The sequence below is a fragment of the Panthera pardus genome, unplaced genomic scaffold (assembly GCF_024362965.1).
Source record: "Panthera pardus isolate Hobbes unplaced genomic scaffold, ASM2436296v1 HiC_scaffold_13, whole genome shotgun sequence".
In the NCBI taxonomy this organism is placed as follows: Eukaryota; Metazoa; Chordata; class Mammalia; order Carnivora; family Felidae; genus Panthera; species Panthera pardus.
Window position 1 is genome coordinate 38,540,001 of NW_026526688.1, and position 14,991 is coordinate 38,554,991.

Below are 14,991 nucleotides of genomic sequence, written 5' to 3' on the forward strand. Positions count from 1 at the left end.
TTACTGTTCCATTACAAAGATGACCACCATAAATGCCATGATTTTATAGGAGATGGCATTTCTTCAGTCTGGTGGGTGATAAGGAGGAACAGGTTTCCAGTACATAATTCAGTCTCACTAGCTTACTTAAGTCTGCTAATGCTGACAGTTGGGCTACTGAAAAGGAGTAGGCTGCTATTTTGTCACTAATTACTTTCACAATTTGCAGGGAGATATGGCACCAGGGCTGCAATGAAACTGCAATGATTGGTGGAGAAAACTTTGAAGGCAAAGGAATGTTGCACATTGCCAAATAGTTTGAGTCACAGTAAATATAACCCAGGTACTAGTTGGAAAAGTCAAAACCTTGTTTTATATTAAAGGATATAAACTACCACCCTTCTGCCTGTCCTACAGTAATCAAGGCTGACAGTATTGGTTCTCCACTTGTGTAAATTTTTGTTCTAGAAATGGGCTCCTAAAACTTGAGGTAGAAGAGAATGCAGGGAGGCACTTAGGCCTTTACCCAACAGCTCTCATCTGACTGAGCAGAAATGCTAAGCAATAAGCTTAGTGTTCTTTGACCCTTCCCACAGAACTGAAACATTACCCATTTTCAGAAATCTGGGTGCAAAGGCAAAGATATCATCCATCCCTTGGTAGAGCTCAATGTGCCAACCTGTTTCTTGCAAAGGCAAAATATATGGTCTTGGCTTCAGTCACAGAATTTTTAAAATACCTTTGTCATGTGTCATCCCCAGTGACTCAGTCATTCTCAGAGTTGATATCTTTCCTCAGCAGGGTCAACCCATTAGAAGAGCTGGATTCCTAAAGCTGGGGAATAGCACTGAAATCCAGGATGTGTTTGCTGCTCAGTAGAAGCCCAAGTGGAGTAGAAGGCCAGAAGAGAATCTCCTCTTTGCAGAGAGAATACATTATCACCCTCTGCAGTGCCCCAGTATTCAGAGGTCAGAGCAAGGAGCCTCAGACCTACAGTACTGTCCTTAGCTGAGCTTTCTTGTTAGGACTCTCCTGAGAGTGTCTAAAGACTTATCTATGCAAGCTCACAGGGAAATGGTAACTGAAGCCCCAAATTTCTCTCCATTGACCACCATTTTCAGGAATTGAAGTTAAAGTGCTTTTAATAACACTATTCGTGAGAATTTAGCTCTTACCCTGCAATGGGAAATATATTTTAGCTGGGTTCCTTCTCATCTCTATCTTCACTGTCACTGCTGATGGAAAAGTGCTTAACTGTTCAGCATACTTTAATCTGAACTTTCTTACCAGTACAGCTTGAAGGGGAATGTGGACAATTCACACCAATGTTCCTACAGTGTTTTGTTCCTTCTCCATTTGTGCTCCTTTCTCAAAGTAATGATCTCCAGAGCACGCAGCATTGCCACCCCAGAAAATTCAGCCTTCTGGAATGTCCCCATGCTACTGCGGGATGTTGGAGGGCTTCTACTTGTGAATTATAAGAAAGCCTTCAATTTGGTGGATGTGATATATATCCCCTCACATATTTGTTAATGCAATACTTGTCAAAGTCAGACACTAGAGCTCAACTCCTCTCTAGCCATTAGAAAACATTCCTGTGATGCAGTTTCCACCCCCTTAATTCATCACCTCTTCTACACTCTGGCCCTTTGTGTCTTAAGTTTGTATAACTTAAAACATTCACTATGTGTACATGTGTGCAAGCGTATGTACACATGTGAGAGGCCCAGATATGTGAAACTTTCCCCTTACACACCTAAGGGGACAGTAAACTGGTTCTGAATCTCTCAGGAGCGGAGGACTGACCACATATATGTCTATCCTAAATGGAAGTCAACCAGCTCACACACTCCTCCCCAAAGCCCCCTGACTTCAATTTGGTCTAATTAGTCTTGTTCCTAAACTAAAAAAGTATCCTAATGACATTAAAAAGTCAATGTGCATATATACTCTGATACAGTGTATATTACTGTCCATGCCAAATGGTTACTTGGCTTTATAACCTACATGGCTTTATATTAAAAGTCCAAACATTTCAAATGATTAAGGCCCAAAATGAAACTTTATTTTTGCTACTCCTTTAGTATATGCTTTCTGAATCAAATGAATGTTTTTTCAATTCAGTATAATTTTTAGAAAGAAATACACTCTTGCAGAACAAAGACCCTGCTGATCAGTCAGAGTGAATTCACTGCATGTCAAGAACAAATTAGGAAATATGACATATTTGCAAAAAGTTTGAGACTGTAGAGTTAATTAAAAAAACTCCAATGTAACTACCAACAGCAGCCTAGAGCTAAAGATTAGTCTTTCATTCCATAACTCCAATTCTCTGAATCAGATACAAAGAATAGGAGACAGTATGTTTAAAAATATACTGTACTCAACCACTCACTCAAACACACTCAGTTGCTGCTTTAAATATACCAAACATGCTGAATAATACACATTTAATCTATTATCTATTTACACACTGTGAGATAAGCAGTAAGCTCAAATAACTAAGGCCGGTGGCTCTTTGGGGAGAGGCAGGAAGAGACCTAAGTATAAAAATATTAAATAAAGATTTAACCTAGTCCATAGCCTGCCCTAAAATTCTTTCACTTGTGACACTAGATGCTAATTTGTACAACTGCAAACCTAGAATATAGTACCTGATCTTGGGAAGCCCTGATATACTTTAGCAATGTAATATTCTTTAAAGTAAAGAGGGTAAGGAGGTGGGGCAAGAAGGGTGGTTCCATCTACTGTAAAATAGACACAGGCACAAAAATGATACTGTGGGCACTTATTTAATTCTTCTGAAAGCTCTATTTGTCTGGACTAATTACAACAATAAAGAACGTGTGCTTTAAAGCACCACATTTTGTAATAAGCCCAAAATTGTCAGTTTGATTTTATGGTTAAGTACTCAGAATACCGAAGTTGTTAAGACTGTATAGGATGCCTATTTTTTTTCTTTCTGTAGATCTCAAGTTATAATGAGCTACTTCCTTAGTATTGTACACAGTACACTGAAAGAGTTTCACGAAGTTAGTTCAGGGTCATTTTCACCCTGGTGGTTCAAAGATCAAAGATGGAATTTTCTAACATAAAGTCTTATTAAAAAGCTAATCAAAATATCATTTAAGTTTAATAAAACAGTACCACTATATATACTTTCAATAACTGCATTATATAATCAATCCTATGAGGTTTTTACTTGCTTTTCATATCATACTGGTTATTAAAAATAAATTTGATATACATACACCATATACTGATATACAGTCTACACATTGATACATATACACATATATATACAACTATAAATACCCACAATACAACATTGGCAGGTGACAGAAAGCATTTCTTTTGATGTCTGACAAACTATCTATATGAATATTCTCCAAAAGCCTGCAATACTACAGATACACACATAAATTACAAAGAACAAGCCAAGGACATTTAAGGAAATTGTATATACAATTACTTAACTTGCAATATTTTCTTGCTGTTACATTCAAGTCAACAAACTATCATGCAGATTCAAGTATTTACTGACATTCTCTCTGTGAAGATATTCTCTTTGCATGCAAAGGGGCATTATGTCCTAAGCAGAATGCTGCACACTTGTTTTTGGATACTATAGGTACAAAAGGAGAATGGCAATGGCTTTGGACTTCAGTTTCCCTTTAAAAGTGAGACATTGAAAAGGAATCTGAGAGGAAAAGCAATGACAAAGTACCTCCCTATCACTTGTTGGGATTATTTTGTGGTGAACTACTGACCTTTAAAGTCCTCCAAGTGACTTGACAGTATAAAATGTCAAAAGGCTGATGGAAATATCTGTTGACCTGAAGCAGACTAGTGGCCTGACCTGGCCTAGGAGAAGAGACAGCCAGAAAGCTTTGGGGCAAGGTAGACCCAGAAGCTCATCTGCCTACAAAGATGACTGATCTTTTTTTCTTGTCAGAGTAACTTTGATGTTGAGAAAAGCAGATGCTATTTAAACCCAAAGTCACACTATTAATCATTAACTAAACTCTACTTTTAACAAGTTTTAGGATACCACTTTGGTTCTTTGTTTAACAGTATTAATTTTACAACTGGAAAAAATGTCATTTGAAAAGTAAAGATATTGTTCGCTGCTGAAATTAAGGAAGGTGGCTACCAATGTGCTGTAAACTTGACCAGGTCCCTAAGAGCTAAAGTAAAGAAATTTGGACCTACAAGACTAAGAAACTCCCTGTGAAATCTGGCTTAAAAAAGCTTAACTAGGGGGCAACTGGCTGGCTTAGTCGGTGGAGTGTGCTACTCTTGATCTTGGGATCGTGAGTTCGAGCCCCACATTGGGTGTAGATATTACTCAGAAATAAAATCTAAAAAAAAAAGAAGGCTTTATTGATGACTACAAGGTAAATTCCAAAGAAATTAAAATTCCAATGACAACTAACTATATCCAAGAAAGTCTTGCTAGTAAGACAATAGAGAAACTTCTTAAAGGTCAATTTTCTTCCCATTGTCTATGATTAGGAGTAAAGGCAGAGAAACGGTACAACTCATAGCCAAATCAGGCCCCGCCTTACTTAAGAAAAGCTTCTCAAGCTTTTTATATCAGAGGGAGTAGCAGGCAAGGGCCAGCAGAAAACTCTACAACTTTGTGTTTAGGCAGCAAAGGGCCTCCTTTACTGCTGGTTATATAAATTCTTCTCCAGCCTCAGATGTTCTGTGGTTTGGCCACAGGGTGAAATACAAACTCAAGAGACCACCTATAGCTTGGCCTTAGAAAGCCAGCCAATTTTGCTTTTCCAGAATGAATTCTCTCAATCACTTCTGACTGAGGACAGAAATCCTCATCTTCTGAATTAGGATAACAGAAGTATAGACGTTCTTGTACAGTTGCTTTCTACCTTCTTTACTGAAGAGCAATAGGAACTACAGTTCTACCAGAGGACTCTCTAACATGTTGGTTTTACTTGAGATTAATTAAAATACATGGAAGTATTGCTTGGTTTAACTAGGCATTGCTAAGAGTTACCAAAATGTTTCTAAAAAGCACACTTCAAACAATGGCTATGGCATGGCAATAAAATGAGGACTCTGCATGCTAGTAATTAAGTTTTGATTGCTAACAAGGGATTTCCGAGACCTCCTGTGAAAGTCAACATGTGAGGTGGAGAAACAAACCCCAAAACACTCAAAGATTTTATACATGGACCACTTCTATGGTCAATTTGCAACAAGACTACCATCAAGATGTTTTGATGACTATCAAGACTTTCTATATAAAAAATAATATTACGTGTATTTATGTGAAGGAGAATAATAATTTATCACATGGAGAGAAATCCCAAGGCTCCTGATGCTAAGGTATGGGTGAGGAGTGGGGATGGGAAGAGGGGGAGTACCTTTAGAAGGTAAGGAGGAGGTGAGGCAGCAGGCTTGGAATAGCTGTGAAAGGAAATGTCTTCAATTTCTTCTGACTTGATACTATAGGAAAGAAATGATCACAAAGGAAAATGTGGTTGGCTATGGGCAAGACTCTTAGAATCTAGTTGAATCAGGGGCCATTTCCTCCTATTACTGGATAAACTCTTGGTCTGCTAGGTGCACTGACAACAGACAGAGGTATTCTCAACCCATCCCGGGCAGATAGGCAACATCATGCCAAGGCAATCTGGGATTCTGGCTCAAAGAAAAACCTTCTGCAGTTGTTTTTAAAAGAGAAACTGCAAACATAGCTTCAAAGTGTCCTTCTCACCCATTTATCTATTAGCATATCCAGAAATTCCTGTAGCTAACATTAGTGAGTTGTATAATAGGAATAATGCTGTAATGGTGCTGATTCTAACTGAGCATTTTAGAACTACTCTAAATGTCAGAAATACTGTAGCATGGTACCATTTCATGTCTATTATATACTGTAAGTAAAATACATAGAGACATTCTATATACACAGACACAGTCACACTGTTGACAAACACATTCAAGCCAATCAGGGATGTTTATTTTTCTTTAGTTACTGAAGCTCAGAGATGACATGGCTAGGTATTTCTCTCTTGCTTGGTATAAATATATTATACAGAAAACAAACACACTAATTATTCAGATTCAAGGAAGAAAGATGATTCCTCCTTTGTGCAAATCTTGGATTTGGTCAGAAGCTACAAAAATGAATCAGGTGCACGGGGCCATGTCGTAATTACCTTGTTTTTCGGTTTTGACACACAAATTTAGTCATTGTCTTTACATAAACAAGATAGATGGTTAGGGTGAGTTTTTCAAAGGTATGGCAAAAACTTCTCACAAAGCAAGCAACTACAACCTTAGAGAAGGGTTTCTCTCTTTTGGGCAGTAGCAAATATGGGCATTTATATAGGTAAAGTAAATGTTATTACTAATCTTATAATTAAGATTATAATTACTTAATCTTATAATTAAGTGCTGGTACATCAGAACAATATACTACTAGAAACCACCATGGTTTAATAGCAGATTTTCTCTAATTCACTGGAACCATGCTATTCCTGCAGAGTCCCTGTTTCTTTGGTCATAGTGCCTTTAATAAACTGAGTAGAACTAGAGCAAACTGTGTGGGAGGTAAAAGAGTATTCAAAGTTTTTCCATTAGTTCAGAAGTCATGGAGATTATAGTTTTAAGGATCACAAACATTCAAGGTTTCAAAATCAGAAAGTTCTAACTCAGGGCTCAATTTTCACTTTTTCTTCCACTACACGAGAATATGTTGTCACCCTAAATTTCAAAGGGACCAGCACTGGAACAAATTCGTGACTGTAACTATTCTGAATAGATAGAAAATACTGACTTAAAATTAGGTACTTTTTTTAGGAGAAAGTTCAGTAGCAGCAGAATGAACTGGCTATCAAAGAGATCATGAGATAAGAATAAACTAACTCTGCATATACAACCAGTAGATTCCTCAGTTTTCCAGCCACAATTCATTTAGATATTATTACTTTCAGATTTATTTTAAAGAATCACATTGTTGAACAACTGCAGCTACTGTTTCCTCTTAATTTGTTTTGTTAAAAACAAAAGGGGTTTCATTTCAACATTATGTTTTTTAAGAAGACCCCAATATTTTTACAACCAGGAGATAACACCATGCTTATATATATATATGTATATGTATATACATATACATATATATATATATACGTATATACATATATATATACATATATATATGTGTGTGTGTGTGTGTGTGTGTATATATATATATATATATATATATATATATATATATATATAGACGTAATTCCTGAATGGCAGAGTACTGATAGAGATGATTCTGGATTCCTAGCCTAGACCTTGAAGTGAGGTAATAATTTCCTGCACACCAGCCACATGCCTACTACTGCAGCTCCCCAAGAGTCGATTATTGCCACCACCCTTTAAGAAACAAAATGAACTTGGTGTCGTTTTTCCACAATCTTCAATGGCAAAAAGATTCCACTTCCTATTTCCTTCTTTGGCTGAAATGAAATCAACACTTCAAGGAAGCTAATGCACTTCTTTAGTTCTCCAGTCCTCCCATCTTGTTAACACCCCCTTTTCTATGCTTCCAGCAGGGTCAGGACTCAACAGTAAGTGCAAAGATATATGCATACCTGCATCACAGTGGACCATCTTGCTTCCCAGAATTATAATTCTTAATTGAATTTCTGCCAGTGCTCAATTCCACCTCTGTGACTGAGCAACATTTCACATATAAAGGCTTATATTAACCCTGGCTAGAATTTACTCAACTACCAAGTTTGTCCAGTTAAATGTTTCACAATGATTTACATTTTTTAACCTTAGAAAAGTGTAATAGCTGATTTGACAATACATAAAACAACTGAGCAGAGTGCAAACAAGAAAAAATAAACAAAGAAAAAGTGACACATAATTCATTCTGAAATCATGATCCCCCTCCCCTTCACAAAAAAAGGTGCATTAGTCATCAAGTAGCAAAAATCATCAAAGCAAAGTAATCAAGAGCAAAGAGACAATCAGTACAGAAACTAACAAAACTATACAATAGAAAAGGTTACTAATGCACCATTTAGTCACAAACTTTTTAAAAATATATTCACGGGTTTACCAGAAAGATCTTGAAAAACTCTATTATGCTCCATGACCAGTACCTCCTGGTCACAGATCGATTCTAAGTAACTTTTTGCTTAATGCTTGGTGTTTCAGGTCGGTGATCTTTCCTTTCTGACACATTACGCTTGACCTTGGCTGTGACTGGAGATGAATCTGGGTTCAGTGAAGGACTTGAATGTGACTTCTTCAGTCCTGCAGCCTCAATTTCATTGTTACTCAGGAGCTCCTTGCCTCCTTCTTTTAGAATGCTGACATAAATTTCATAACGGGTTTTCTGGAAGGAAAGTCAGAGAAGAATAGTAGTCAGTACACTATTCATAAATGCATAGCAGAATCATGCTTCCTGAACACACAGGCAGAAGAATGGTGTAAACTGGAGGAGCTATAACCTCTGGTTTTGGGGAAGTGGATGGCTCCTATCGCTCAGTGGTATAGTCACTTGAACTTCCCTCATGTGACCTAGGCCTTCACTTCAGTCTAGCTCGGATATGGTTGTTTACTCTCTTCCCTACTCCCTCTACAAAGATTCAACTTGAGGAATCTGTCAATAGTGAATCCAGTCTCTGGTTTCCTACATGACAACAATACTGTAGAAGCTGCTCTGGGTTTCCTGCCATTGCTTTTATGTTAGGATCACGAATTTCTCAGAGCACTATGGTTTCTCACAAAACTTCAAATTACTTTCTGATGTTTTTCTCAATTGTACAAATTTTTTTTCATCAACTATTTCTTGAGTATCTATTATGATTTAAACAGCTCCTAGATTCTCCTAACTCTGTGTATCTTTGTCTAGAAATAACTGAAGTGAACATTGCAGAGATTTTTTTTTCTCTAACCCTAATTGGTGCTTTTTTGGTTTGATCTGGGTCTATAAACTATAGAACTGTATACTATACTATGTACTACATATATATATGCATATATGTATGCAAATTACAGACAGGTCTCAGATTCTTGATTTGATGGATTCTAGTCAAAATAAGACTTTCACCATACTGCTTTGACACACGAATGATTTATAAGAAAGCCCAAAGTGTTCTAGTTCTTTTGTTTTTACATTAAAAAAAAATGTTTATTTACTTTTGAGAGAGAGACAGAGCACAAGTCGGGGAGGGGCAGAGAGAGAGGGAGACATAGAATCTGAAGCAGGCTCCAGGTTCCCAGCTGTCAGCACAGGGCCCAACGTAGGGCTCAAACTCATGAGCTCTGAGATCAGGACCTGAGCTGAAGTTGGACGCTTAATTGACTGAGCCACCCAGGCACCCCTAAAGTGTTCTATTTCTTTTTAATGTTTATTTATTTTTGAGACAGAGAGAGACAGAGCATGAATGGGGGAGGGGCAGAGAGAGAGGGAGACACAGAATCGGAAGCAGGCTCCAGGCTCTGAGCCATCAGCCCAGAGCCCGACGCGGGGCTCGAACTCACGAACCGTGAGATGGTGACCTGAGCTGAAGTCGGACGCTCAACCGACTGAACCACCCAGGCGCCCCTAAAGTGTTCTATTTCTAAACAAGATGACTTTTCAGTTATAAATTGTCCCAACAAATGCAGGCAAATTCTGTTATGACTGTCAGTCTTTTAAGGATTTTCCTGATCAGACTGAGATTATGTACATCTTAGTTTTAAGTTAATAATTATGAAGTTGAAGCTACTTGAGGTCACTCTTTTAAACTGTTTTTGTTCAAGAGTGGGAAAGAGCTTCTAGTAATTAAGCTTGCTCTGGGTTTGGTCAGTATCTATGTGGGGATGCCAAGCTTTGCTTGATGGTGATAATGTAGTTTATATGGAGTGCTCACATGCTAATTTCAGGTCATTAATACAATAACCATATAAAATTGGTACATTATTATCCCTGTTTTACAATAAAGGAGATAGAGGCAGAGAGAAGTCTAAAGTCAGAGTTTTCAAAGAAGTAAAGCTGGGATTTGATGTCAAGAAATCTGACTCCAATCCACCAATAATGAAGCAACAGAAAGAGAAATAAAGAAACTGATCCCATTCACAACTGCACCAAGAACCATAATATACCTAGGAATAAACCTAACCAAAGATATAAAAGACCTGCATGTGAAAACTATAGAAAGCTTATGAAGGAAAATGAAGATACGAAGAAATGGAAAAACATTCCATGCTCATGGACTGGAAGAATAAATATTGTTAAAATGTCAATACTACCCAAAGCAATCTACACATTTAATGCAATCCCAATCAAAATTGCACCAGCATTCTTCTCAAAGTTAGCACAAACTATCCTAAAATTTGTATGAAACCACAAAAGACCCCGAATAACCACAGTAATATTGAAGAAGAAAACCAAAGTGGGAGGCATCACAATCTCAGACTTTAGCATCTACTATAAAGCTGTAATCATCAAGAGAGTATGGTATTGGCACAAAAATAGACACATAGACCAATGGAATAGAATGGAGAACCCAGGATTGGCCAACAATCTTTGACAAAGCAGGAAAGAATATCCAATGGAAAAAAGACAGTCTCTTTAGCAAATGGTGCTGGGAGAACTGGACAGCAACATGCAGAAGAATGAAACTAGACCATTTTCTTACACCATACACAAAAATAAATTCAAAATGGATGAAGGACTTGAATGTGAGACAGGAAACCCTCAAAACCCTAGAGGAGAAAGCAGGAAAAAACCTCCTTGACCTCAGACACAGCAATTTCTTACTTGACACATTTCCAAAGACAAGGGTATTAAAAGCAAAAATGCACTATTGGGACCTCATCAAGATAAAGAGCTTCTGCACTACAAAGGAAACAATCAACAAAACTAAAAGGCAACCGATGGAATGGGAAAAGATATTTGCAAATGACATCTCAGATAAAGGGCTAGTATCCAAAATCTATAAAGAACTCACCAAACTCCACACCTGAAAAACAAATAATCCAGTGAAGAAAAGGGCAGAAGACATGAATAGACACTTCTCCAAAGAAGACATCCAGATGGCCAACAGACACATGAAAAGATGCTCAATGTCACTCTTCATCAGGGAAATACAAATCAAAACCACACTGAGATAACACCTCACGCTGGTCAGAGTGGCTAAAATGACCAAATCAGTAGACTATAGATGCTGGTGAGGATGTAGAGAAGCGGGAACCCTCTTGCACTGTTGGTGGGCATGCAAACTGGTGCAGCCACTCTGGAAAACAGTGTGGAGATTCCTCAAAAAATTAAAAATAGAACTACCTATTACCCAGAAATAGCACTGCTAGGAATTTACCCAAGGGATACAGGAGTGCTGATGCATAGGGGCACATGTACCCTAATATTTATAGCAGCACTTTCAACAATAGCCAAGTTATGGAAAGAGCCTAAATGCCCATCAACTGACGAATGGATAAAGAAGATGTGGTTTATATGTACAATGGAATACTACTTGGCAATAAGAAAGAATGAAATCTGGCCATTTGCAGCAACGTGGATGAAACTGGAGGGTATTATGCTAAGTGAAATAAGCCAGCAGAGAAAGACAGATACCATATGTTTCACTCATACGTGGATCCTGAGAAACTTAACAGAAGACCATGGGGGAGGGGAAGGGGAAAAAAAAGTTACAGAGAGGGAGGAGGAAAACCATAAGAGACTCTAAATACTGAGAACAAACTGAGGGTTGATGGGGGGAGGGGAAAGTGGGTGATGGGCACTGAGGAGGGATGAGTGCTGGGTGGCATGAGTACTGGGTGTTGTATGGAAACCAATTTGACAATAAATTATATTTAATTAAAAAAAAAGAAATCTGAATCCAGAACCCATTGTCTTAAGAATATATTTTCTCTCTGGATATGAATATATACAAATATATATATATATATATATATATATATATATATATATATATATATATATATTTTTTTTTTTTTTTTTTTTTTTTTTTAGGATGACTAGTCTGACAGAGGCTGTTGGTGTAACCAATTTAAAGGCATTTTCAACCTCCTCTACTCCTATGTTCCTCCCACTACAAAGGTAACTCCCACTAAAAAACATGAATGCTTTCCCAGCCCCATGTGCAGCTAAGATGGATCATGTGATAGTCTTGCCAATGAGATGTAAGGAGAAGTCTAATGGGGAGCTTCTGGGAAAGTAGTCTGGCTTTCTCATAAAGAGGCCAGGCTTTAGGTGCAAGCTCCCTTTTCTCTTATCTCTTCCTTGACATGCATGTGATTGCTATAATGGTACCTTGTGCACTGGGGCAACAGGCATGAAGACAAAAGGACCACATGCTAACTTGAGGAAAAATGGAAAGAAACAGCCTGGGTTCTTGATGATACAATGAGCTGGATCCAACTCCATGATTCCCTACCACCTCTGAATATCTTGTTAAGTATGAATAATAAATATCCTTAGGGTTTAAGCCATTAAGGCATTGTCAAGTGCAGCTAAAAGCATTACTGATACACATTCTAATCTTAATAAAGTAACAAAGTAAATGAATAAAATACAAAGCTTATCTCTGAAAGCTACAAAAAGGCTTAGTAAGGGCATTTGTAATAAAAATGTCATCAGTATTACACATCAGTCTGTGCATCAGTGAAATCGGGGGATTAACCAGACATCTAAAGGGCATACTAGATCAAAGGTAATACAATCAAAATATTAAAACTCTGTTGACTAGTAATAAATTTACACTTAAAAAAACCCAGTTTCCTTTTGATCAAGAATATTCCAGTCATGTTTACATGGTTCCAGTGGATGAACCTGTTCATGATAATTCCAGTAAAGTACCCTTGGACTGATTTATTTGGGGGAAGAGATCAGTCTGTGAACGAAGCTTAGCAAAGGAATTCCCGTCACCTGAGTTTTCCGGTTATATTCTATCACAGCTTCACAAATGGATCGAACCCATGAATCCAGTGGCCGAAAAAGAGATGCATGTCAAATACTGAGAACACTGGTGGGGAGAGGGCTGAGTCCTGCATAAGTGAATCGTGACTGGTGGGGACAGCGGGGCAACAGGCGTGAGCATTCCCCCCACAGCATGGGAAAACCGAAGGTCCGGCGCCCGGCGCCCAGCTCCCATTCCCCGCTTCCTGCCATGCAGGGACGCTGGCTGCCACCAATGTTCAGTTTAGCGTGCTGTGTGAATGAGAAGAGCCTAGGCCTCTAGATACAGGAGGCTAGGATTTCATCAGCTCTTTGATTAGAACACCAAAAGGCGGGCACTTCTCCTATGGCTGTCACGCCATTCCTGCTGACCAGTTCAAGCATGTGCGAAACAGAGGACTCGTGTGTTCGCGGTAAATGAGGTATGATCAAAGCGCCTTCTTCAGGAATTAGGCAGTTCGTGAGATATGAACTGTTTTAGTCTGTCCAGGTATTGTGCGTAAAGTTCTATGTCATTGTGTCCAGCCCCTTCCACCTAGAGGGGCTCCACGGCTCGAGGACAGCGCTCCTAAATGGCCAGGCTGTGGGAGAAGAGTTTTAATACTTTGATTGTCTGGTTGGTCTAACACAGAGCCTAGCTGACTTTCCTTCTGTGAAGACCTCCTTGTAGGGCTTTTTTAAAGTACTTGTACATATTTGCAATTGCATTGTGCATAGATTCTTAATGGGTAGTTTTCTTTTGTCAGGCTACAAGACAAACTGCAGACCCCTCGTTTGTAATGTAAATGATTGAATACATTTTGTTAATGTTTTTATTCCTATGCTTTGCTATTAAAATTTTGTTATAACATTTCCAAAACAAAAAAAAAAAAAGAATCACAAGTTTATGCTTTTAAGAATTTATGTAATTAAAACTTCACTAAACTAATCTTTTCAGTTTAGGAGTTACTTGGGTTTTGACACTGGAGCTGCACCGAGTAAGCCTCAGAAACAGAAGACACTTAAAAATTGCTACACTGATCATCTTGGTTGGGGGTTTGGGTTTGGGGGTTCCTTGGTTTTATTTTCATTTTTCTTTTCAAATTTAAAAGCCTTAAATGCACTGTAAGCCTCAGATTGTTGTACAGCAGGATTGTGAATGATTGCCAGTCTTTGTACCATGGTGTGGAGACAGCATGGTGGTTGGCCATGGAATAAAGGAAGCATGGATCAGAAAAAAATAAAGAAATAAAAAAATAAAGGGCATACTAGTTCTAATGTCATATTCATTCTAAAAATTTATTATTTTAATCTTTTCCTAACTTCTTGGTGGCAAGATTGAAGTACAGGAAAGTACTCCCAATATGAACAACCTTTAGTAAAACGATCTAAAGGCAGTTTGAAAATAGATTCAGAAAACCCGTAGAAGGCATATTATTTCATGAAGCTGGGGTATTTACCTTAAAAATTTTTTTTTAACATTTAATTATTTTTGAGAGACAGACTGAGATAGAGCACAAGAGGGGGAGGGCCGGGGAAGGGGGGGCGCACAGAGGCCGAAGCAGCTGTCAGCACAGGGCCTGATATGGGGCTTGAACCCATGGACTGCGAGATCATGACCTGAGTCAAAGTCGGATGCTTAAACAACTGAGCCACCCAGATGCCCCAGTTTCCTGAAGCTGGGGCATTTATGCAATAAAAGGAGTATGAAAGACAAATTTTTGAGATGACCTGAAAGGGGACAAAAGGAGAGAAGATGATAGGACCAATTTTCTACTAGTCTTTGAAGGAACTGATACTACTAGGAAAATTCACCTGAAAAATAAATGAAGGAAAAACCATTTCAAACACTCATGCTACAGCTCAACCTGCAAAACTATTGTCCCAAATAAATTACATCAATGTGTCAGTCAACAAATAAAAAGAATAGCACTGATGAAAAACAAAGACAAAGCAAAAGCTAAGGATGAAAGAGGATTGGAAAATAAGTGTTCAGTTGTTGTTAAGAGAAATAAGGAAAAGAAGGTGATGTGTATTTATAAACTTCCAAATGGCTGTGCTTGGTTTCGGGTTAAAAGGATTTACAGGGACAGAAG

The 14,991-nt window shown here is 38.1% G+C and overlaps 1 protein-coding gene across 17 annotated transcripts in view; it reads right to left on the minus strand.

Moving 5' to 3' along the window:
• Positions 1–8,041: 8,041 nt before the first annotated feature.
• PSD3 (pleckstrin and Sec7 domain containing 3) overlaps positions 8,042–14,991 on the minus strand; it is an 800,398-nt gene continuing 793,448 nt past the window's right edge. For 15 of the 17 annotated variants that reach the window (XM_053900975.1, XM_053900974.1, XM_053900976.1 and 12 more), the window contains one exon: positions 8,042–8,347. In XM_053900975.1, coding sequence (XP_053756950.1) covers positions 8,132–8,347 — 216 coding nt within the window. In that variant the 3' untranslated portion in view covers positions 8,042–8,131. The remainder of the gene's footprint in view (positions 8,348–14,991) is intronic. The other 2 variants (XR_008421602.1, XM_053900979.1) reach the window with 2 other exon arrangements.